Source organism: Chamaea fasciata, unplaced genomic scaffold (assembly GCF_029207755.1).
Source record: "Chamaea fasciata isolate MVZ Bird 193981 ecotype frontalis unplaced genomic scaffold, bChaFas1.0.hap1 SCAF_15, whole genome shotgun sequence".
Lineage (NCBI taxonomy): Eukaryota > Metazoa > Chordata > Aves > Passeriformes > Sylviidae > Chamaea > Chamaea fasciata.
In genome coordinates this window covers 12,898,075-12,920,551 of record NW_027094100.1, presented here as the reverse complement: position 1 = coordinate 12,920,551, position 22,477 = coordinate 12,898,075, and the positions used below count along the sequence as shown (strand labels likewise).

The window sequence follows — 22,477 nt, the reverse complement described above, 5'->3', positions numbered from 1 at the left end:
CCTCCCCTGAACGGCTCTTGTTTGGGGCACCGAAGCCCCAGCTCACTGTACCCTGTACGTGCATAAGATCTGAGGCTGAGCAGGCTCATTCCATGTGCTGGGGTGATGTGAACCTTCTGGCACTGAGGGAGTGGGTCAGCCCTGGAGCACAGGGGTAAACCCCAGCAAAGGGCTTCCAGCTCCATCCAGTCCCACTGGCTTCAACATGGCAGCTTCCAGCCACAACCTGCTGCCCTCCTATCAGCAGGGACCCACTGAGGAAGGCAAGGGGCAAGCTGGAGGGGCAGGCAGCTGCCCCAGACTGGGGACGGTGCTCTGCAGGGGCTGGGGCCTGCCCTGGAGGCAAGCAGCCAGGTTCGAGGCAGCACGTCCCACCAGGCCCTGGTGTTGCCTGCCCATCCTTATCTCCGGCTGGGAGGGACTGATGGAGCAACCCAGCTCAGTTAAGGTTTAACCAGGCAGAACTTGGCAAACATAAACCTGCTGCTCCCTCTGGGGAGCCAAGAATGTGGGGCCCAGTGCAAGGGCTGCAGGACAGGGACACCAGGGGCCCAGGCTTCATCTAGCCCCCAGCATGGCACAGGAGCATCCACACATTTGGGCAGTAAAGGCTGAGCAGGAACATGCACTTTGACAGTGATAGAGCAGGAGGGTGGGCAGTGTCATGCCTTGTCTGGCTGCAGCCCTGCCACCTCTTCCTGCCCCTGGCTGTGTAGGGGAGTGCTGCAGCTGCAGCTGGCACAGGGAACAAGGTGCATGGGGCCAGAACGTGTCCTGCTCCCTGTGGGGACATGGCACACCCCATGTGCTGGGTTGGGCACCACAGTGCCCATCTATGGGCCAAGAAAGCAGGAGCTTTGCTCACCAGCCCTGTCTCTTGCACAACGTTAGGGGTTCATCCTGGTAAAGCAGCAGCCATGGCAAGGAACTGCAAGGCAGGAACAGGGCCACCCCAATCTTCCCAGCCCCGAATTGTAAGCAGGCACCCATTCCTGACTCCACATCTGCACCTCATTTACTCAATGGAGCCTGTGGGGCCACGAGGGATGGCAGTGGTTGGGGCTGTGGCCAGGACTGTGCTTCCCCTGGCAGGGACCCGGGGTCTGCTGCTGGAGAAGCAACTGACTCCACAGAGCTGGCTGCGGCCTGGGCAGGGGACTGTGGTGCTTCTGTGGAGGATGTGGCTGGTGGGTGGCTCTGCCAGCCCAGAAGGCAAAGGAGTTCAGCCTGGCAAGGCAGCCAGAGCCCTGGCCCAGGGCAGGGAGGAGCAGAGCTGGGCTGACAGCACACCAACACCAGGGCACATCTAGGGACAAGGGCGATGCTCCATCCTCAGCCAGGCCACGTGGGTGGCTCTGGTTCCACAGCCAGGCTCCAGGTCCCTCCCTGCCATGCCCAGGGGTGCCCATGGGTGCTGGTGTCCCTCTAAGAGCAGTCCAGCCGCAGGACAGGCAGCCCCCCAGAGTGGAGACAGGGAGAAGGTGCCACTACCAGCTTGCTGCCAAACCCTCCTTACACCAGATACACATTTCCTCTCACACCTCACCCACCTTCACAGGAAGCAATTACACAATGAAAACTACTCTAAGGGAGTGAAGTATTTGCTGTCTAGCAAGTCTCTTCCAGCTGGATCCTTTTCCTGACAGATTCAGTCCCCGTTCTGCTCAACGGGTGTATACAGGAGGGTAGGGCTTTGCTTATCCAGAGGGATAATGAAACCATTGTGGGCTGGCAAAGGATGTGCGTTCTGGGGCCACCAACAACTCCAAGAATAGTGCTGCAACTTGCTCTAGAAGTCTTGGCTGAAGTAACTGTAGCCTCCTGGGGCAGTTGACTCTTCCCGGACATACTGCTGTGGTGGGAACGGTCCGACAACCGGCACTGCTCCTGGCATCCTGCACATTGAAGGCAGCAAAAAAAACGAAGAAAAGGAGACAATGTCACCAATGCTCTGAAATGTGCCAGCTGCAATCACTGCTCAGCAGGCAAGGCTGTCAGCAGAGCAACAGCCCACTGCAGCCAAGGCAACAACTTGCCAGAAAATCTTCCAAGTGAATCCTTGCTCTCTGTGCCTGTGTGTAAACAGACACCTTTAGCATGGCAGAATTAGCTGCGGCACAGCTCAAGGACTGCTAAAGAGCTCCCATTACAAAGCAAGCATCCTGCTTCTCTGCAGGCTGCAGAAGCTGGAACAGGACTGCACAGCTTAATCCAGACCAGCTTTCTGAAAGGGAGTTGTGTGGCTGCAACAGCTCTGACAACAGCAGTGTCCTTAAAGAGAACATTAAGGTGTGTGTGTTGGGAACATCCTCAATGTTATCTCTCTAGAATGGGATACTTCCTATTCACTGATCTAGTTGTGCCAGAACTTCCCTGGGATGAAAGATGTCTTCCCATTAAGTACTCCCCAGAGCTGAGGGACCAGGAGGCTGTTATTCCATAGATAGGCAACAAGAGATCCCAGTTTTTTTCCTGTCCCTTCAGGGGAATTTGGCTACAAGCCTGTCTTCCCTTCAGGTAGGATTTCCTAATACCTCTTCCTTCTAAGAAGCTTTCTAACCAACCCAGGCTCATTACTGCGCCTCTTTTAGTGAAGGCTCTTAAATTAAAGATTGGCAGTCTCCAGAACAAGTATTTTTGGTATTAATCATCTGGCAGCATAATTTTTTTCAATTAATAATATATGCAGGGGATGCCATTATTTAACTTGCCAGCTGTAAGAGTGAGTTCAGGAACACAGTCCAGGTTTCTAGAGCGTGCTGACTATATGCCAAATTTTAAAACAAGCAATCCCAACGGAGATTAGAATGGCAAGCAGATCTCTACTGAGCCAGTCCTTAATTAAATTAAAATCTCAGTTGTTAAGAGAAACTATGTTTAATAGGCGTCAGGTTCACTGCAAAGGTCTGTGCTGAGTTGAACTATTGGGAACTAAAAGCAACCAGAGGCACTTCCACCTCGGCAGCACAACTGGGCCGTCTGCAGAGGGAGCTCCTGGAGCAGCGTCAGGACATGGAGAGAGCCTGCACAGACCCTGCTGTTCTGTTTGGAAGTCAGCTGGAAACACGTGCTCAAAACTGCATTTTAGGTTATATTTAGGCCATCGATTTGAACAGCAATGCTGGAAACACACTTAGACAAGAACATTACTTACTGATTCTTGTGTTTGAAGCCACTGATGTGAGCTTGGTACTGCTCTATGGAGTTCAGCACTATGTTACATGTGCTGCAGGGGTAGCCCTTCCCAGCTGAAACAGACAGCAATGTTAGCACACACAGCTAGCCAATCCCCCTGCCTGAGTTAGAAATAAGCAAGATCCTCAGTCACCTGATTTATTAAACAACCCTAAACAAAGAAAAATAACAGTCAACAATCTGACCAGGCAGGGAGATCACAGAATCCCACTATCCCACCGTGTATCAGCCAGTCATTGCAAGGGGATCACTAAGCCAGAAAAGCTTTCCTGATCAGAACATGGTTTGTTCACTGCTAGAAAACACACACACGTTCCCTACAAACAGTTCACAGTATCAGGCGTAGTAAAAGTTTCAGATTTGGACCCCAAACCCCAAAGGCTATAACTGCCTTTGCAACTCCATTTCTCTCCCATATTCCTACTTCTGCTGATCTGGATATCTCAAAACAGAAAACAGGAGATACTGAATGTGTAAGCTCATAACATTTCAATTAAAAAGAAAAAACAACCAGAGGAGCTTACACCCACTGTCCAGCTCCACAGTGCAGCATTTTGCTAAGCCTGGCTGAGGTGCCAACTGAGGATATTAAGCTCTATCCTCAAGCAGTTTGGTTACAGTCAGTGGATCAGTTAACTGCCAGGAAAAAAAAAGTTTCCAACAGTGGTACTCGACAGATCAATGGTTTTGTGTAACATGACAACTCCAGCTGGACTGAAAGTTCAGGAGGTCACAGATACCAAACAGGCAAGTATGGCAGCACAGGAGTCTCTAACAGGGAACAATTTTGGCAGTTGTCCTCAAGACATTAAGTGTTCCTGAATTTTGTCTCACTGAGGAAGGGCTCTGGTTGGGAATCCCACACAGAAAACATTTCCTTAAGGTGAAAGAGGAGATGGACCCCAGGTATGCTGTGCAGAGCAATAAATCATTGGGAAGCTCAGCTCTGGATGTAGCAGACACTTTGCCACACAGCTGCTCCACCTCAGATATTTCAGACTCCAGTGGGACATTTGGCTCTCAAAATGGAACTGGATCTGGGTAGTAAAGGCCAGAGGAGCTAATACAGGCTAATACAGCCTACAGTCTGCTTCCCTGCACCATCAGTGTCAAGGTTTCTTTTTCAAAAACCCAGTCAACAGGTGCATGCACAAAGTTGTCTAAACTACACTCCTCAATCCCAAACCACTCGTTCCCAGAGAACTTTAAGTGGGAAACCACCTCAGTGATGCATTTACAAGAACACATCTTTATCTGCTGCAAGTCAGGTTCCAGCAGAGAGTATAGAGACAACTGCGGCTGTTGGCACACAGACACAGGCAAAGAGAGCGGGACAAAACATCCCTGACTGCAGCCCATGTCATCTGAGAAGCCCCTGATTATAGCCCAGGCTCTAAAACCCTTCCTGAAGAGCTGAAGTGCCCTACAGATGTGACTGTATTGTATTCCTGTTCTGCTGGCACTTCTTGGGACACATCAATCACTCAGGCAAGGGCACTGCCCACCTACCCAGGCAACAGCACTGCCCACCTCCCCAGCCCACCTGGGCTGGGGCTCCTGCCCCTGTCAGTGCCTGAGTCACACTCGAGTGGAACCATTCATCAGACCCCACTAATTAGGTGCAGAGCAGATGGGTAACGTGAGATACAGAGCACCTTTTCCATCTCCCACACGGCCACGCAATGTGGGAGAGAACATTACTTGGCTAATTGAGCCTCATTTGTCATGAGTGCTACCGGTATCTAAAGGTGGCCTGCAAAGAATTAGAATAATTAATCTTCTGCATGTGTGGGTTTTTACGACAGAGAAAGAAGCCCTTGATGAAGATTTTAAGATGATCTGTCTGCTTATTATTTACCTCAAGTATCCAGCAGGTACTAAGACTTCCTGGCTCAACAGAAGGCTGTTGGGAGGAACAAAGGAGTTTTCTGTGAGTGCCTAATGCTTTCCCTGGACTTGGAGGGCTTTCATCACGTACAAGTGCTCATAAGCAGCAGATCATAAACCAAAAGAGTTTTAACTGTCTGCCTAAAGTTCCTCCTTAATAGCTCTGGGGGTTTTTTTCCACATTCCTGCTTGCTCCAGAGAGAGTTGCATTAGTTCATCAGATGGAAGTGCCCACACAGAGGCAGAAAGGCATTCAGGGAGAAATCTTTCTGGCTTTCATGTGCTTTGAAGCAGCAGGTGCAGTTAAACCTATTCCTTCCATCTCTGGCTAGTCCCCTCAAAGACGACTTTTAAGCATCAAATGCCACTTTTATCTTTCCATTTTGGATGCAATCACCTAACTAGAAACAGTACTGGCCAAAATCCCTGGATTATCCGCACAGAGAATAAAAAGGACACGCCCCCGATTAAACAACACCGCATAACACAACCCAAAGCTTGTCACGAGTAGCTACAGTCTAAAACATCTGCTACCAGGGGTTACAACATCAACCAAATCAATCTTAGGGTGTGTATAATCAAGTTCCTCATCACGAGCAATACTCCCCTGCTCCCTCCACACAGACTCTCTTGTCCAAAGGCCTGTCAGACACATTCTGCTTCTCTCCCACTCTGCTCTTCAGCTGATTATCAGCCTCCCTGTTGAGAACTCACCCATGAAGGATGATGCTGGTGCATCAGGGGTTCGGCCGTAGTGCGCCATCAGCTTGTGTTTGGTCTCCTGCTTTCTGTGCTTCTTGCCTACGTAGTGCTGTTTTGCCATAAGGGGGTTGTTGAAAGTGGCATGGCAGAGGCTACAGAACTTGTCCGGGTCAGTAATGTCCTTGTTCTCTTCGTTAGAAGATGCAGTAGAGGTGGGGAGGGCAGCAGGGTGTTTCTGTGGGGGCACTGTTTCTGTAGGGTGAATCCAAACTCATGGTCAGTCACAGAGCTCAGAGGTAAAAACCAGTTACTTTATTTCTCCCAAACCCACATTAAAACCAGTAACATGCTACACCTAAACCCCAAACCTAGCCAATGTAAGACATCTCAATAAAATAATGATTTTCCTACCTCTTCCCTTTATGCTGCAGAATTTAAAGACATGGTAACATAACTCAGAGAATGCCAAGAAAACTTTCAGTGTTTAAAAAATCCAACAGATTTGCATATTTCTCCTTAACATAAGCATGACTGTATTCAAGAAACACTGGGTGTGAATGAGCTTCCACCTGCTGTTATCATCTCCCAGACAGAACATGGGCATAAGCTCTTGTACATCAAAGGCAGTGGGAATCTGGTAGCACTGTGCAGCCACAGGACTTGATCCTGAATTCATAAGGAGTCTTGCCTGAGACACAGCATAATGGGACTAAGTCTGACACAGTAAATCCACACAGGGAAACAGCTCTTCTGTGTGGTAGAGAAACCTTCACCCTCTCACTTCAGAGTGCCAAAGAGCAGAGTGAGTAACCTGCTAGGGATCAGAGAGCTCCTCTCATGCCAGCACCAAAGGCACACACCAGACTGCTCAGTGAACATCTACCTCTTCCTGCAGGCTCCTATCATACTCAAAAGCAAGGGCTCCAAAGAACAAGAAGATCCCGGAGGAGGCTTTGCTGTGCACACATTTTAGCAAAGTCATGAAGACACACTGGGACAGACAGTTTCTGCCTGGAAGATCCCAGGAGTCAGGTGTCTGGGTGACTCACAAGTCCCCATCTTGGAATTAGCATAAGTGCCATCCTCAGGTACACTCAATGGCTGTTTTCCTTCTGTCCTGACCAGCTGCAGCCCCCCTGGCCCACAGCTACCCCTACCTGCCCTGGACAGAGAGTGCCACTCCCCACCCACCAGGCCTTTCTGGCTGCTAGCAAAGGGATGGACACCCTTGTGCTGGGGCAGACAAGTTCAGAACAAGCACATATTGATGCTCCCCAGCTGTATTCTCCCACTCCCCAGTAATCTGCAGCTCCCACGTCTGTGAACCTCAGAGGCCACATTGTTGTGGCTGAGCAGCCCTGGGGAACTTGCCAAATCAGAGTTTCACCAGTCACTTCAGCCTCTGTAACTTTTTAATGAGCATCATACCCTGTGACAGGGGTTTCTACATCTTAACATCACACGCCTGGTCCCTGCATACAGGGATGGGTACAATGGCTGCTGCCACCCCCAAACAAAGCCAAACAAAAAAACACACAACCTCATGACAATGCCAGCCCACTGAGCAGGCTGGCACAGCCAGGTACCTGGAGGTGCACTACTGGCTTACTCTATTTCATGGCAAAGAGCACACACTCTTACAAAAGCTGACACCTGAGGTTCAACAAACCTCTAAAAAGCCCTTTGGGACAACATGAAGGTGCTGCAGACACTCATACCTTCTACTTTGGGGGCCTGCTGCTTCATGTTCTTGGCATGAGTCTTGCCCAAGTAGTGAGATGTTGCCACGGCTGGAGAGGAGAAGGTCATGTTGCAGATGGGACAACACTTGTTCCTGTCCTCCCCGTTGCTGCCTTCCTGCTTGCTGTCCTGTGCACAGAGAAGCACTGAATTGCTGAGGCTGGGAAGGACCTCTGCAGGTCATCCCATCGAGCCTCCTGGTTTTGAGGAGAAACTCTACGGTTTGGGGGGGTCTTAAAAAAGATTATCAAACTCATTCAGGTGTTAAGTTGATGAAGTCTGACTAGGAAGAACTTCCATCATGCAGCATCAACCTCTCTCTCCCTGGAGGGTGTTCTTGCACCAGATTTCTGTTTTTAACCTGTTGCAAACACTCCAGGCAGAGGGGCAGCCCTGGCCTGTTTGGGTTAAGGACAAGGTTAAGCATGTGGCTTCCAAAATTGGACCATGCAGCAAGGTGTGAACTGAGCAGCACAAACATCACTATCAGCTGGGTCATCTGCAACACAACACCAGCTGAGGAGGGAGCAGCAGGCAGTTCCCGGCCTGACACTACGTGCAAAGGCATCTGCTGTTATCCCCCAGCTCCCTGCAAATGCCAGAGTTAGGGATTACAGCTGAAGCAATCATAAAAGTAGAATCTGTTCCCCAAGGGTGTCACGGGGCAAACAGATGGCTGGATGGAACATGGGGCCTTTACTGACCAACAGGCTCCAGCTACCAGCTGAGGGAACCTAAATAAGTAAAATTAAGAATGCTCTGGGATAAGAATTCCTGTGGATGGTGAACCCAACGTGCTCTGTGTGATGTTATGCAACAATGCTCCTGACAAGCAGTTGCTCCTGTTATTTCTCTGTCATTTCAAGCAAGACTATCAAAAAGAGGAACATGCATTTGTTTAAATGGGGAGGACAAGCTCGAAGAGGCTGTCTGAATGGGGAGAGCAGCAGGAACTGGGACAAGGCCTGGTGAAACACCTGCCACTGAGCTTCTCAGTCCTCACAAAGCCCCTTCTGAGAGCATTTTCCTCGTTCACTTACATGGCTGTGCAACTGCCTTTAGCCCAGCAGGTCCCACAGAGTTGTATTTAGCCCTGGTGGATCCTGCACTCACAAAACCTAAGGACGGATCAGGCTGGAAGGGACCACGGTGTGTCACTGGTCCAACCTCCCTACTCAAGCAGGGTCATCCCAGAGTATTTGGCACAGGACTGCACCCAAATGGTCCTGGAATATCCCTAGTGAGAGTGACTCCACAGTTCTGGAATATCCCCAGTAAGGAAGGCTCTCCACCTTCTCTAAGCAATCTTCTAGTGCTCAGTCACGGCACAAGTAAGAGGTACTCCCTCACGTTCAGGTGAAACCTCCTTGGCATCAGTTTCTGTGTGTTGCCTCTCACCCTGTTGCTGGGCACCCCTGAGCAGAGTCTGGTTTATCCTCTGACACCCTCCCTTCAGACAATTCACAGAATGAGAGAATCACTAAGGTTGGGAAAGAGCTCCAAGTTCAACCTCTGACTGATCTCAACCCTGTCAACTAGACCAGAGCACCTGAATGCCATGTCCAGTCATTTCTTAAACACCTCCAGGGATGGGGACTCCACCACCTCCCTTCCAATACCTGACAACCCTTTCAGTGATGAAATTCCTCCTGATGTCAAACCTGAACTGCCCCTGGCACAACCTGAGGCCATTTTCTGTTGTCCTGTTGCTGTTTTCCTGGGAGAAGAGGCTGATCCCCACTGGGATACAGCCTCCTGACAGAGAGTTGTAGGGAGCAAAATGGTCTGCCCTGATCCTCCTTTCTCCAGACTAAACAACCCCAGGTCTCTCAGCCGCTCTTTACAGGACTTACCGTCCAGATCTTAAGACATTGATTGTAGCTAGACATTACTTATAGACATTGATCAGGTCTCCTCTCACCTGCTTCACCTCCAGCTTCATCTTCTTCCCCTGGGCACCCTCCTCCCCGCCGTGGATGGACAGGTATCGTCTCACCTTGTTGGCGTGTTTCTTGCTCTGGGGAAAGCAGAGAAAAGCCCGCTCGGTGCCTCGCCGAGCCCGGGGCTGGGGCGGAGGCGGGGGGCTCCCCCTTCCCTACCTGGTAGTGAGCCAGTCGCTGTGACTCGGAGATGAGCAGGGCGCTGCACACCTTGCACTGCGCCTCGGTGAAAATGTGTCCGTTCTCCCGGATCAGCCGCTCCACTGTGGGGTGAGACACAAAACGGGGGCGTCAGCGGCCCGGCGCGACCCCGCGAGGTGCGGGCCGTCCCTGTTCGGGATGTTCCGCACCTCGCAGGATCCAACCGGCCCAGAGGGCACCTCGTGAGGCCCGACCACCCGCCCGCTCCCGGTTCCGCCGCCTCACCCGCCTCTTTGCCCACCAGCGGCCCCGCAGCGTCCCCGTTGCTACCGGCCCCGTCCGCCATGGCCACCGTCGCCGCCTCACGCCGTTCTCGCGATAAGCCGCCCGCGCGCCCCATCCGCGCCTAGCAACGGTGGGGTGGTCTCCCGCGAGAGCACCGCGCCCTCCGATGGAGGCGGCGGCGGACATGTTGGTTGTGGGCACCGGTGTATTGTGGGCAGCCCCGCAGCGGCTCGTTTTTGTGGGTGTTTAAGCCACAAAAGAGCATCCTTCACCTGAGGAAGCGGCGTCCGAGCTGAGAAAACAGTGAGACAACCAGCACCTTAGAGCAAGGCGTCCGAGCCCGCTGCCCGCCCGCCACGGACATGGCGTTGCTCGCTTCAGCATCCTGATGACCACGTGTGACGCAGCGAAGCCACCACCGCCATCTTGGGTGAGGGCAATGAGGCCTCCGCCGCCAACTTGAGCGCGGGTGCGGGACCCGCCGACCGGGGCCGGTGCGGGAGACCCGGCGGGGAGGCCGCGGGCAACGGGGCGGCCCGGGCCCGGTGAGTACCTTGTGCCCTGCGGGGCATGCCGCTGTCCCCGCGGTGGGTGGGCCCCAGGCGAGCCGCGGGGCTCCTGGCGCTGTGAGGGAAACCCCTTCCCTCGCCCGGGGCCATTCTCCGGCCCCTGCCCCCGGGCTGACCTCTCCCAGGTATGACCCCCGGTCCCCGCCCCGACGGCCCGGGTCCGGCCCCCAGCGCTGTCCCTGCGGGAAGGGACACCTCCCGTCCCCCTCTAATGGCTCTTCCTCTGTCTCTTGCCTGGAGAGAGAGGCACACCGCCAGGTGCTGTGGCTGGGGATACTCGGTAACTCCTTCTGGAACGTCCCCGGGAGAGGACCCGAAAACCGGAGCTCTGCCTTGGCCGCATCCCCTGAGATCGAGGCGCTCCGGCCTCTGCTGTTCCTCTTGCCAGGCCTGGCTCCCTCCCCTTTTCTCGCCGCAGCCCCTGCACGCTCTTCCCTTAGGTTTGCCCACCTGTGGCTGATCCCCTTCCCCAGAGCTCACCTCCATCCCGCCTGGGATCCCCCATGCTTCTCCCCGAGTATCCCTGACCCCATCCTTGTTAATTTCCCTCCGTGCCCGAAGGCAGCGGGCTGGGAAAGGGAGAGAGGACCGTGGGTGGCTTCTGGGGTTGAGTCGCTTTCCCTCCATCTACGGGGGGAGAAAACGTTTTCCTCCGCTGCCCTTGGAGGAGGGAGATGCTGCGGGCTGGACTCGGGGGCGCTGGAGCGGGGAGCATCTCCCGAGCTCAGCAGCCTGTGCGGATGCGCCCGGCCGTGCGTGGCCTCTGCAGTGCCCGCGTCCCTTCTGCGCACAGCCAGCTCTACAAACGGATTAATCCTGCAAACAATTTCTCTCTCCCCGGGGCGCTGCCAGCCCTCGTGTCCTGCTCACGGAGCATCAGCTGGGCCCTGCGTGCGGGGTCGAGCCGAGGGTCTGGGGGATGATATTTCCATGGAAGCGTGTAGTGCTGACCTGCCTGAGCACGGGGAGCGTCGTGCCTCTGCTTCCCGAGGTGGGGGGAGTTGTTTACAAAGCGACAGCCTGTGTCTCCAACGACTCAGGAACTCATCCGGGGATGAGAGTCATTCATTTTTTTTGGCTTGGTTTTTTCGAGCATTTTTCAAGCTGTCACAGCTTGGCAGGTCTGTAGCTGCGGTGTCAAGATTTAGAATTATTCTGTCGGTAATTGCTTTCTGATTCATCAAAATGATAGATGAGAGGGAAAATGACAAATAATCACAAGTTGGGGATCTTCAAGGATATCCCTAAAAATGTGACTGGAGGAGCGTGGCATGTGCGAGTTCCTTGTCAGGAGGTCACCTTTGCTGTCAGAGCATTTACAAAGAAATTCTCTTAAATTCAGAGTTGGAAAAAAATCTGGATAACTGCAAAATGAGTCTTCAAACTGGTCTGCAAAGGTAATTTTAGATAATTCAGTCTCTGGCCTTTTTTTTTTTTTTTCTGGGTCTGAAAGCAGGTATCTTCCCCTCAGGCACTCACAACTATCCTTTCCAAGAGTGCTAAAAGCAAAATATGCTCAGCTTCGCTTCCTGAAGAGGAGGTCTGTGCTCTGATGCATGTTGTCTTCCCTCAGCTACACCAGCTTGTCTAATAAAAGCTATTACTGCTCTCCTACTCACAGCCTCAGACTAGCACAGCTACAAGTGATCTCTTACTTGTCTTGTTCCCTTAGTTACGTTTTCAGAGACTCTCTTTGCCACAAGTCCCTTCATTTTCAGAAGTGTTGTGGGAGTTGTGTGGTTACATCTCTTACATCTCCTCTTTTCTCTCCTTTAAATGTTGAAGGTAGGTGACTCATCATAACTTCAGCTGATATTTCTCAGTGATCTCTTATTTAGCACAGAGCACTGAGCAGAAGATGTATCGCAGAGTCAGAGGAGAGATGGTGATACTGACATGGATTAAAAAAAAACAACAACAACAAAAAAAACCAACAAAAAGAGGCAGCACAGCAGTTGTTTGTTGCTCTTGCTTTAGTTGTGGGGGTAAGAAGGTTTATAGGCTGCCTCTCCAAAACATCAGTGACCCTGTGTGTTGGTCGTTCTGTGCTCCTCACAGCATATGAGTGAGTGGTTTTCCAAAGATAAGGGAACATTCTCCACCACCATGGATGCCCTTTGTGGTGGCAGCTCACAGCAGCTGGGTGTGAGGCTCGGCTCATCTCCCTGAGCAGGGAGGGCAAAGAGACCATTTGGAGCAAAAGATAAGAAAATGGAGAACATATAGTGAGGATATTCCAACAACACTGGAGTTCAGCTTAGCTGGAGCTGAACAGCTTTGTTTATCAAGAGCCAGTGCTTTACCAAAAGCAGTGCTTGTTTTTATTTTCCCTTCCTTTAATGGCTCCAAACTGTCAGAGAGCAGGATTAAATTAGATATTAGGAAGAAATTCTTCCCGTTGAGGGTGGTGAGGCACAGGTTGCTCAGAAAAGCTGTGGCTGCCCCATCCCTGGAGGTGTCCAAGTCCAGGTTGGACAGGGCTTGGAGCAACCTGGTATAGTGAAAGGTGTGCCTGCCTATGCCAGGGGTTTGGAATGAAATGATCTTTAAGGTCCCTTTCAACCCAAACCATTCTATGATTTCTAAACAGACAAACACTGGAGGACTGCAGAGGTCCTTGCAGTCACTTTGGAGCCGTGACTGCCCATTTGTGCAACATTCTGCTTTCAGAGGGCTCAGCAAACCTTTGGTGCAAGTCATGACTCACCAGGATAATCGCCTTTTGTCTCTGGGCGTGTGTGTGCATGTATTTGCAGAAGGAAGGCTGCAGATCGTAGCGAGGCAGCGTGGTTATTCCTCACCTTGCTGCTCGGACTGTAGATGGAGCAGTGCACTGCTGTTCTCGACGCTGATGGGGATTTTGGCCTCCCTTAGTGTTTCTATACGCAGTGTCTGTTTGCAATTTTGTGGTGTTACAGAGAAGGGTTTGGCTCTATCCTGGGTGATGTAGGGTTTCTGTTGCATCTTCTCTTACTCTTATTTTAGATCTCGGCACACAGTCTGAGCTATTTCAGTGATCTCGAAGGAAGGCAGAGTGATTCTGTGGAAGGACACTGGTCTGGGAACTGGCCAACTTAACTTGCATTTCCAGCTCTGCTGTTCCCTGATGTGGAACGAAGGGCTTGTTGTTCAACCTCTGTCTGCACATGTTTAATTGAACTTCAGCAGAGCTGGTCATGCTCAGCCTGCTTTGTAAGGCTCTTTTACATCACAGTTCAAGAAGCACTGAATGTTATTGTCGAGCTACCAGGCAAACAGCAAGCACAGGCAGGAAAGGGTGATTTAACTCTGTGCCATCCTGCTGCTCTCCTTTCCTGAGATCTCTTCCCAGTCCTCTCCTCTGAGCTCTTTTGGATCCAGGCAGCTAATGCTTGCTGTGTTTCCCGCTCCATCAGTCTGTGGGCTGCCAAGGGGAGGGATGCTGAAGTACCAGTTTGCATTGTGTGGGCACCTGCCCTCAATTGTTCCGTGCACTCAGGTTTGCACTAATAACACTCAGCAGGTTCCTCGCTGCTCGTTAAGTGCCTTCGTTAATGCGGATGGTTTGGGCATGTCTGGATGGAGTTCTTCCGGAGGCTGCTGCTCATTGAGAAATCCATACTGCCAGATAGACCTGTTGTCTTGTTTCCTGCCTGCCTGCTGCCATTGCCTGTGTTTTCCCTGTCTGTAGTGCTGGAGCAGCCATGCACTGAGCTGTGCAGACGGCAGGACAGTATCCTTGAATGAACAATGCCTTTCTCCCTGGTTTTGTCGAATACGAAAGCTGACAAAGGGCTGTGCTGTGGTGGCTGTGCTGGGGTGTGCAAATGTCAGCTTGACCCCCTGCCACAGCCCAGTTTGTTTTGGTCAAGGTGCGGGACTGAGGAGGGGAGGTTGTGTTGGAAACTGGGAGACCCACTGTGAAGTGATGCTGTGGAGGAGTTTGCTGATGGGCTTTTAGAGGAAAGCCTCATTGCTTTGGAACGAGGCATTCAGAGTGGCTTTGGCCTGTGTTGCTGTTCCCCTGAAACCCCTTTTCAGCAATCAGCTGTAATAAAGTGTTCTTAACTAGATGAGTGGTGACTGGTGCATGTGGCTCCCAGTAACACTAAATCCACCACGCTTTGTAATAAGGTTTCAGTGCCTGGGGTCTTTTGCCTAAAAATAGCAAAAAAAAAAAAAAAAAGAGTGTTAGGGGAAATCTAAATCAGAAGGAAACAAATGGCTTTTACTCTTTCCCTCTGTTTCAGAGTGAAGAATGCCGAGGAGGAAGAAGCCTGCAGAGGGCCTGGAGTCTCGGGGTCAGGATGAGGAGGAAGAGGAGGAGGAGAAGAGGAACCCAGCCAATGCCAAGAAGAAGCGCAGTTTTGTGGATGCTTTTATTGTTATATCTGACAGCGATGGAGAGGTCAGTGATGGCTTTGGGCTACCCAGAGCCTGTGCTGGGCCCTGCTGCTGCAGGACAGTGCCAGGGCAGCCCTCGCTGTCGTGCTGGGGTCAGGCTTTGCACAGAGGGTCTTGTACCATTCCTTTTCTTACATATGAGATGAATCAAATCCTATTTGACTAGGAAATGAATGGTGTGCTTCGTGAGGGTGAGTTATGAGTCTGGGATTTGATAACCAAATCCTCTCAGAACTGAATCTGAAACGTAATTTAAAAGTAACCTTTCCTCAATCCCTTTACAAATCTTTTTTTTCATAATTTTTATTTGATTGATTTCCAGCTAAACCTTAGCAACATGATTCTGTATTATGTGCAAATAGATAAGAAAATGATTCACAACTCAGGCTTGTGAGTAGCTCAGAGACAGGCAGTGTCTGGTAAACTGATTCTGAATTACAGGAGCCTGAGTTTGTAACCCAGCTCCAAAGGATGTAAAGGTGAATGTGGTGTGGGAGTGCCTGGCTAAGGCATCAAGGCTCAGATCCCTGATCCCCAGCGTCGGCTTACGCACATCAGCACTACCTTCAAGATTGAAATGTCTGTGTTGGTTACACGGGCGATGGGATGAGCACGGGAATTCCTGCCTGGGGGAAACCCAGAGCCCTCAGAACCTGTCCCTGACTGAGTGAGGTACATGAGAGGAAATTATTACAATCAGGTTTTTTATGTGTGACTCTTAAGGCTTTGCTCTGTCTTGCTGGTGATTGGGGATCCTAAGCTGCTTTTTGTAATTCCACCATTTTCAAAAGCATTTCAGTTCAGTCTCAAGCTGTAGATCTTAAATCAGGTCCCTTTTGCTCACACATCTGCAGTGTGCTGCTCTCCAATAAGGCGATTATCATGTGAGGAGGGGAAAATCACTAGAAATAAACAGTAAGAAGCTGTAGGGCAAACGATATTGGATGTTTTTTCTTCACATTGTCTGAGTTCTTTCCCATTGGGAAATTCCCTGAAAGAAATGGAACATATGGCAGTAATAGTTCAGTGGGGTTAAACCCTTAGCTCTGCAATATGCTAAGTTAACTTCAGATGTCTGCTGCATCACTGGCCTTTATTGTGAAACCTATAAGGAAAAAAGAAATCAGCAGCTATAAGAGCTGCTGCAGTACATAAAAGATCAGGACCTGTTATTGTCTGCAATTATTCATCTCAATGTGCACGTATCTGAAGAAGAGGAAACAAACGTCTCTTAAAACACATCTATAAAAAGGTTAGGCTCCCTCACTGTTCTGTAAGTTTGTCTATAAACAATAAATTCCGATGGCATAATCGGTCATATTACAGAAAAGGATATGCTCAGAGAGGCCGTTAAAGAGCCAATTAGGTTCTGTTTAAGTGACAACAGTTCAGTCAGTTGAATGAGTGGATTTATTCACTTCAGTCTCTTTCTGTGAGTCATCAGCTTCCAGATCCAGTGCCACAGTCTCTTGTCGTGTTGTTTTCTGCAAAATCAAACGCAAAACTGATTTACTTGGGATCTCAAAAAAATAACTGTCTGCCTTCTGTAACTGTCTCAGCTCTTCTGTGTACATCAAGCTGAATTTCAATTTTGAATGTTGTAACTGTTGTTCTTGCACTGGTAAGACCTTGTTGTGTGTTCAAGAAAAGGTGTGGGAAGCTCAGATCAATAGCAATTTTAGAGAACAATACATTCTCAATTAATCTTGCATCTGTTAGGACATGGTTCCTTATGAATCAAAAGCTACAAGGACAATTTGGGCATCATTGATTCGATGGCTTTCTTCCTTGGCAGTCTCTTGGCAGGTATCTATAGAACAAGTCCCTAGTTCTGCTTCCAGACCAGCAGATCTTGTAGCAGCTGCACCTGGAAAGCCTCCAGCTTCTCACTTTTGATGATCTTTGGCAGACTGCCTCTCCCAGGAATTTTTCAGTCATGCTGGATTATGAAGCTCATCCATGTTATTTTGCCAAGTTCCCTTTCTTTGCTCATGTCTATGCTGTGGCATCTGCAGAGCTGCATCAGAAAAAAGTTTTCTGGATGTGAGGCTTTCTGATCTCTGCTATATATAAGCCTGGATTCGGGGAACACTTATCTTTTTTTGGAAAGGGTCAGACAAAATAAGAACAGTCTCTCTGGCTCTGTGGAAACCAGAGGAGATGACCTTCTTTGTGCAGACTGTCTCTGAAAATGCAGACATGCCGAATGAGTAGAGTAGTTCCCATCTCCCTTGGCTGTTTAATCCCACAGGGAATTGGTTGCCTGTGCCAGAAGATGGATGTTCATTCACAAATACACAATATTTCAAGTAGTGCCCAACAATTCTGTCTCTGAGCATGACAATTCCTGGTCTTCTGCACCTCCTGCTTGCATTGGACTGTTGGTTTGACCCCTGAAGCCATGTCTTCAAGATGTTTGTTCCTCAGCACAGGGCCTGGCCAAGCATGTACTCTGAGCACAGCCCAAAAGTTGTGCTGACCTGTTAGACTGATCTGCAGCCTTTAGTGCAACTGATCCTCAAATGCTGCTGATCTGGTCTGGGACCTTTTGGAAGAATATTTTGCTTGGATAGATCCTTTGGGAGCTTTGAGAGTACCTGCCTGCACTTACAAAGTTGGCATCAAGTCTCACAAGCTCTTTCTGCCAGATCCATCAGCTCTGCCAGCCCTCGGGGAACATATGACAAGACTCCAGGGTGATGGTGCCATCTATTTCTGCACGGCCTGTCTTCCCTTCAGTGTGGAACATCCCTTTGCCTGAGTGTTCCTGTGTTTGGAGATACTCACAGGCGGGGTAATTAGCAGCATGTGTTGGTGTTCCAGATCAGTTTTTGGCTGTGATGCAGAGGGAGGTGTGTTTAGGCATTGACTGGGATACCCAGCCACTGCCCTGTTCTGTTTCCATCAGCTGTGACAGTGGACACTCACCTCAGGACCAGGCATGGCCAGAGGGACATCTTGCTATGGAGAAGATGGCACTGGAAATGTCACAGCCAGCATGGCAGTGCCCACCTGTCATAGTTGAATCCTATCCAGCAGCTAAGTACCAGGCAGCTGCTTGCTCACTCCCACCCCATGGTGAGGAGGAGAATCATGGGGGGGAAAAAAGTAAATCTCGTGGGTTGAGATAAGAACAGCTTAATAATTGAAACAAGATAAAATATAATAATACTATTAATAATCCTAATGATAATATCAAGAATAATTGTAATGAAAAGGAGAGAGAGAGGAGCTGCTTTTTGTCAGGAACTGTGGTGAAAGGACAAGGAGGAATGGGTTCAAACTGAAAGGGGAGAAATTTAGGTTAGATATATGGGAGAAATTCTTTACTGTGAGGGTTGTGAGGCACTAGAACAGGATACCCAGAGAGGCTGTGGATGCCTCATCCCTGGCAGTGTTCCAAGCAGGCAATGAGCAACCCGGTCTTGTGGGAAGTGCCTAGGACAGGAGGGTTGGAATGAGGTGATCTTTAAGGTCCCTTCCAACCCAAACCTTTCCTATGAGGAAAACCCAGGAGAAACCAGTGCCACAATCCAGTTGCTCACCACCCACTCACCGATGCCCATCCAGTCCCTGAGCAGCAATCAGTGTCTCCCAGGCAATTCCTCCCTGCTTGTACACTGGGCATGGGATGCTGTGGTGTGGAATATCCCTTTGCCCAGTTCCCCCAGCCCCTTGTGCACCTGCTCACTGTCAGAGCACAGGAAACTGAAAAGTCCTTGATTTAGAGTAAGCACTGCTTGGCGCCAACTAAGCCATTGGTGTGCCATCAACATTATTCCTGTACTAAATCCAAAACACAGCACTGCACCAGCTACTAGGAATAAAAATAACTTAATCCCAGGATGCCACCTCACACCACTGACCATCCAAGCAGAGCAGAGCCACACGGGAGAATTGCTGCAGTGCCCTGCTGTCTCCATGGGCTCTGCTGGTGCCCAGGGACCCAGTGCCTCCATCTCCCAGAGGAGAATGCAATGTGAGTTGTTTCTGGAGGAGGCTTCATGGCTCTGCTGAGCTCACTTGTTGAAAATCAGATTGATCTGAATCCAGGCTCCTCGCAGCCCAGTAAAAGCCCTTTTTCCTATGGAGTCCTCTCTCCCTGCGTCAGGAACTGCACATCCTGGCATGAGCCCTGTTGTGGCTTGTTGTTCATCTCCACTTCCAGCAGGTTTGTTCTAATGAGCTGAAAGAGCAAAGCTGAAACAGATTCTGAACTGAAGTCGGATACTAATAAAGTAGGGTGTGATATTAATTTCAGCAGCAGCCTTGGCAAGAGCCAAACATGGCTATTCCAACATCTAATTGGCTTTTAAAAATAAATTAGTCTGGTTTTCATCTGCATATTTCCCATGCAGGATGTGTGGTGTTTGGCTATGCCCTATTGTTAGATGGTCCCAACTGCTGTTGAGCTGTAAAATTACCCAGACCTTTTGACTTTGCAGTCTGCACTGTTAGGGGTGGAGATATTCTGCTGTAGCCTTTTCTTCCCTGAGTCAGTAGAAGCTGATTTCTGTGGTTTATCATGTGGATTCGAGGGAGCAGGATGTGGGATGCTGGCTACTGGCTTCCATTTATGGGCTTTTAGAAATGACTGGAGCTGTATCTGTTTCTGCTGGCAGAGTCAGCTTCTCTTAAGTATGTGCTAAAGCATTTTTAAAATGGGAATTTGATTTCCTGCTGTCTAGTGAAACCAAGCAGGTTACAAAAACAAGGAAGAAGAATAGTGGCTGCCTTCCACTAAATGTGTAAGGAACTTTGGAAACCTGTCTATTTCTTCATCTGTGTACAATGCTGACAGTGAAATTGCTCATAAGAGAGCATCATAAATTAAAGTGCAGAGCCTGACACAGGAAGAGAATTTGGGTTCCTTCTGGCTGTTATGCCTTGAATTGACAGCAAAGGAGGAGGGATGCTCTCCAGGCTGGCACTGAGCAGAGGTGCGCAGTTCCTACCTCGCCTCCGCTATAATAATTAGTTTCCCTTGGAAGATGTGTGTTGGAGATGACCTTGTAACTAAGAGTATTGGCTGCAGTTTGGGAATATTTTAATTGATTAAGATTATTTTTGGACTAGTGATCTTATTAGAAAGGCAGTTGGTTGAATGGCCCCTTGAGTTCCTATTATCCTTGTAGATAGATGAGCATTAAAAGGTTGGGTCAGGAAGAGCAAGCCCTGTTGTCTTCTCTGAATTTTCTTGGCCCCTTCTGTTTCTACCATCCATGCCTGCATTTATGCAGAGCACTCTGGGGCCTGTGGGGCTGTCTCCCAGCAGAGGTACAAACAGCCATAAATCCTAATTAAAAGGTATGTTTTATTTTCTGGGTTTAAAAATAAAGGAGATTTAAGAATTCTTGGAATTGAGATGTGTGTATATATTTTGGCCCATCAGGATTAATTGGATTTGCTTCAGCGGTTCACTCTACCATGGCCGTTCAGTAGAACGCTGCTGAGCAATTTAAACATCTTTCTTGAATGTATGAGGTTCGTACAACACGTGTCCTGCAATAATTTTGCTCCTGCCACTGATGTAAATGTTGAGATTCTTCAGGACCAGTGCGGGGAACCGAGGCACGTACTTGGCTGTGCCATGGAGCCGGGCAGCGTGCCCAGTGCCGGGCACTCTGTTCCCTTTGGAAGCCCTGGGGATGTTTGAGCCCTGAGTTGTCCCATGGTGTGTGTTGTAAGTGTGTGTCTCTGTGCACAGAGCAGGCACTCACAGCCCTGGAAAGTTTGGTGTGCTCATAAATCACATCCGTGCCCTGGAAGAGTGCTGCAGATGAGAGTGTCAGGGTTGACCTTCCAGCAAGTGCGGGAGTGATGAGGGGAAGATTGATGCCTAGAGAGAAGAGCTGGGGATTTACAGAGCCTGTCAGGATTAAATTGCCCCTGTTTTAAGCTGAGTTGGGTTTAGCATTGTTAGACAGGGTTTTAGGGGAGGGCAGGAGAGCTGGTGCTGAACCTCCTCCAGCATATAATCCTAGTTCAATCCTGGTGTGATCCCATGGACAGTTCCCCATGCCCTGAGGTGTGAGCAGCCCACGAGGTCAGCATGGAGCTGTTGCTGCAGACCAAGACAGGGCAGTTTGGGGTGGGAGATCCCATGGCTTACGGAAAACTGTGGAGATGGGCACCATGCCAGGCCCCTGGAAGAGAGGATTTCACCTCCTGAGCAGGAGCTTGGCATCCATCTCCTAGGAAGAGAGACTCTGGATGTGAAGGACCCTTCGGAGACACAGTGGCAGATCTGGGAAAGGGGGTACCTAAACCAGTCTGTGTGGGGAAGAGAAGGAATCAGTCACAGAAAAAAACCCTTAGGCACAAGCATCAGTGTGTGTGGACTTGCCAAGCATTATTGCCGCTGTGTTGTGAGGCGATTCGTAAGTCAGTGGGAGTGAGGAATGGTGTTGGTATTACGGCATGTAAAAGCTGTGATGTATTAAGGTTTCAGGAAACCACCTAATAGTGTCTTGCACAATCTTAGTTGGATAAATAATTTAATTTGGTCTAGATAGCAACATTCCTGGATTGAAATCCTGCTAAAATACTGTCAGTAAGAGCTGCTGATGAACAAAGGAGAGGTTCATCTCGGGGAGATGTAAAGCTGAGGCCAAGAGGATCAATATTAGGTCTGTGTGTGTTTTAACATCCTCATTAATGATCTGTAAGAGGGAGCAAGTGGTGTATATAGATTAATAAAATCTACAGATAACGCTAAAGCCAGAGATGTCTTCAACAAAACTCAGCACAGAGGTGCAGTCTGAAGGACTTCACGGGTTCAGAACATGAGCAAAGGACAAAAGAAATGGATGACACTTGAAAATAATCAATGTATCTGTTTGTGTTAAAGTAGCACAAGTCATGTGCCCCTCCTTGAACCCTCCTCTTGGCACACGAGGTGGAATGAGGCACAAGCATGTAGTCGATGTGTGGATGGCAGCAAAACTCAACGTAGCTGCAGAGGGAGCTGTGCAAAGCCCATCCTGGCCAGGCGTGGGTCTCTGCCTGAAACACTGGATTTGATTCTAATCCTACCTGATTTAGAGAGACAAATTGGAAGGGGTCCAGTACCAGCCTTGGGTAATGCGTGTGCCTTCTCCTAAGCTGTTAGGACAGCAACTTGCAGAAATTTGTGTCATTTAAGCCTGTGCCCATTTGTGCTGCAGTCCTTGTGCTTAAAGCAGCACACATTGAAGTTGTTCGTGGGAGTATTGTTCCAGGGAGCCTCGAGACAACAAGTTTCTGAAGTGTTCAAGTTTAAAAAATGAAATACTTGTGGCAATACTACCCAGAGAAGCTGTGGATGCCCCTCAAAGTGTTCAAGGCCAGGTTGAATGGGACGCTGAGCACCCTGGTCTAGTGGAAAGTGTCCTTGCCCATGGCAGAGAGTTGAAATGAGATGATCTTTAAAGTCTCTTCCAATTCAAACCATTCTTTGATTCTATGAATACGATGAGAGAATAGCGTGAGGAGAAAATACAGCTGGCCCTCCTGCCCTCGGGGTGCATTGATGTGGTTCTCCAAAAATGGCTAGGGATTCTAGTTTTGATCACCTGATATTGCCTGGGCATTGTACTAGAAGCTGCATGGCAGGAAACAGTCCTGGCTTACAGGTGTCTGATGCTCAGTTATAAA

At 49.6% G+C, this 22,477-nt stretch overlaps 2 protein-coding genes across 10 annotated transcripts in view; one reads left to right on the top strand and one right to left on the bottom strand.

Annotated features, from left to right (window-relative positions):
* Positions 1-299: 299 nt before the first annotated feature.
* On the bottom strand, positions 300-9,970 carry ZNF346 (zinc finger protein 346). Its single transcript, XM_066196949.1, has 7 exons — positions 9,891-9,970; positions 9,624-9,727; positions 9,446-9,541; positions 7,503-7,653; positions 5,797-6,036; positions 3,155-3,248; positions 300-1,895 (listed from the first exon to the last, which is right to left on the bottom strand). The coding sequence occupies exons 1-7, from the start codon at positions 9,949-9,951 to the stop codon at positions 1,790-1,792; spliced, it is 852 nt and encodes a 283-aa protein (XP_066053046.1). The 5' UTR covers positions 9,952-9,970; the 3' UTR covers positions 300-1,789.
* A 222-nt stretch (positions 9,971-10,192) lies between these two features.
* The window catches only part of UIMC1 (ubiquitin interaction motif containing 1), a 39,824-nt gene continuing 27,539 nt past the window's right edge, over positions 10,193-22,477 (top strand). For 2 of the 9 annotated variants that reach the window (XM_066196939.1, XM_066196945.1), the window contains exons 1-2: positions 10,195-10,435; positions 14,689-14,846. In XM_066196939.1, the coding sequence (XP_066053036.1) occupies positions 14,697-14,846 (150 nt within the window). In that variant the 5' untranslated portion in view covers positions 10,195-10,435; positions 14,689-14,696. Of the gene's footprint in view, positions 10,436-14,265; positions 14,847-22,477 lie in introns of those variants that run through there. The other 7 variants (XM_066196944.1, XM_066196947.1, XM_066196941.1 and 4 more) reach the window with 6 other exon arrangements.

Bases quoted from the DNA above. Each gene is read 5' to 3' on its own strand.
- ZNF346 (XM_066196949.1), bottom strand. From the start codon at position 9,951: ATGGCGGACGGGGCCGGTAGCAACGGGGACGCTGCGGGGCCGCTGGTG. The intron at 7,654-9,445 runs GTGAGAGGAGAC...CTCTGTGCACAG, and splicing joins TGAAGCTGGAGGTGAAGCAG to GACAGCAAGCAGGAAGGCAG. The intron at 1,896-3,154 runs GTAAGTAATGTT...TTCAATGTGCAG, and splicing joins GGCTTCAAACACAAGAATCA to GATGCCAGGAGCAGTGCCGG.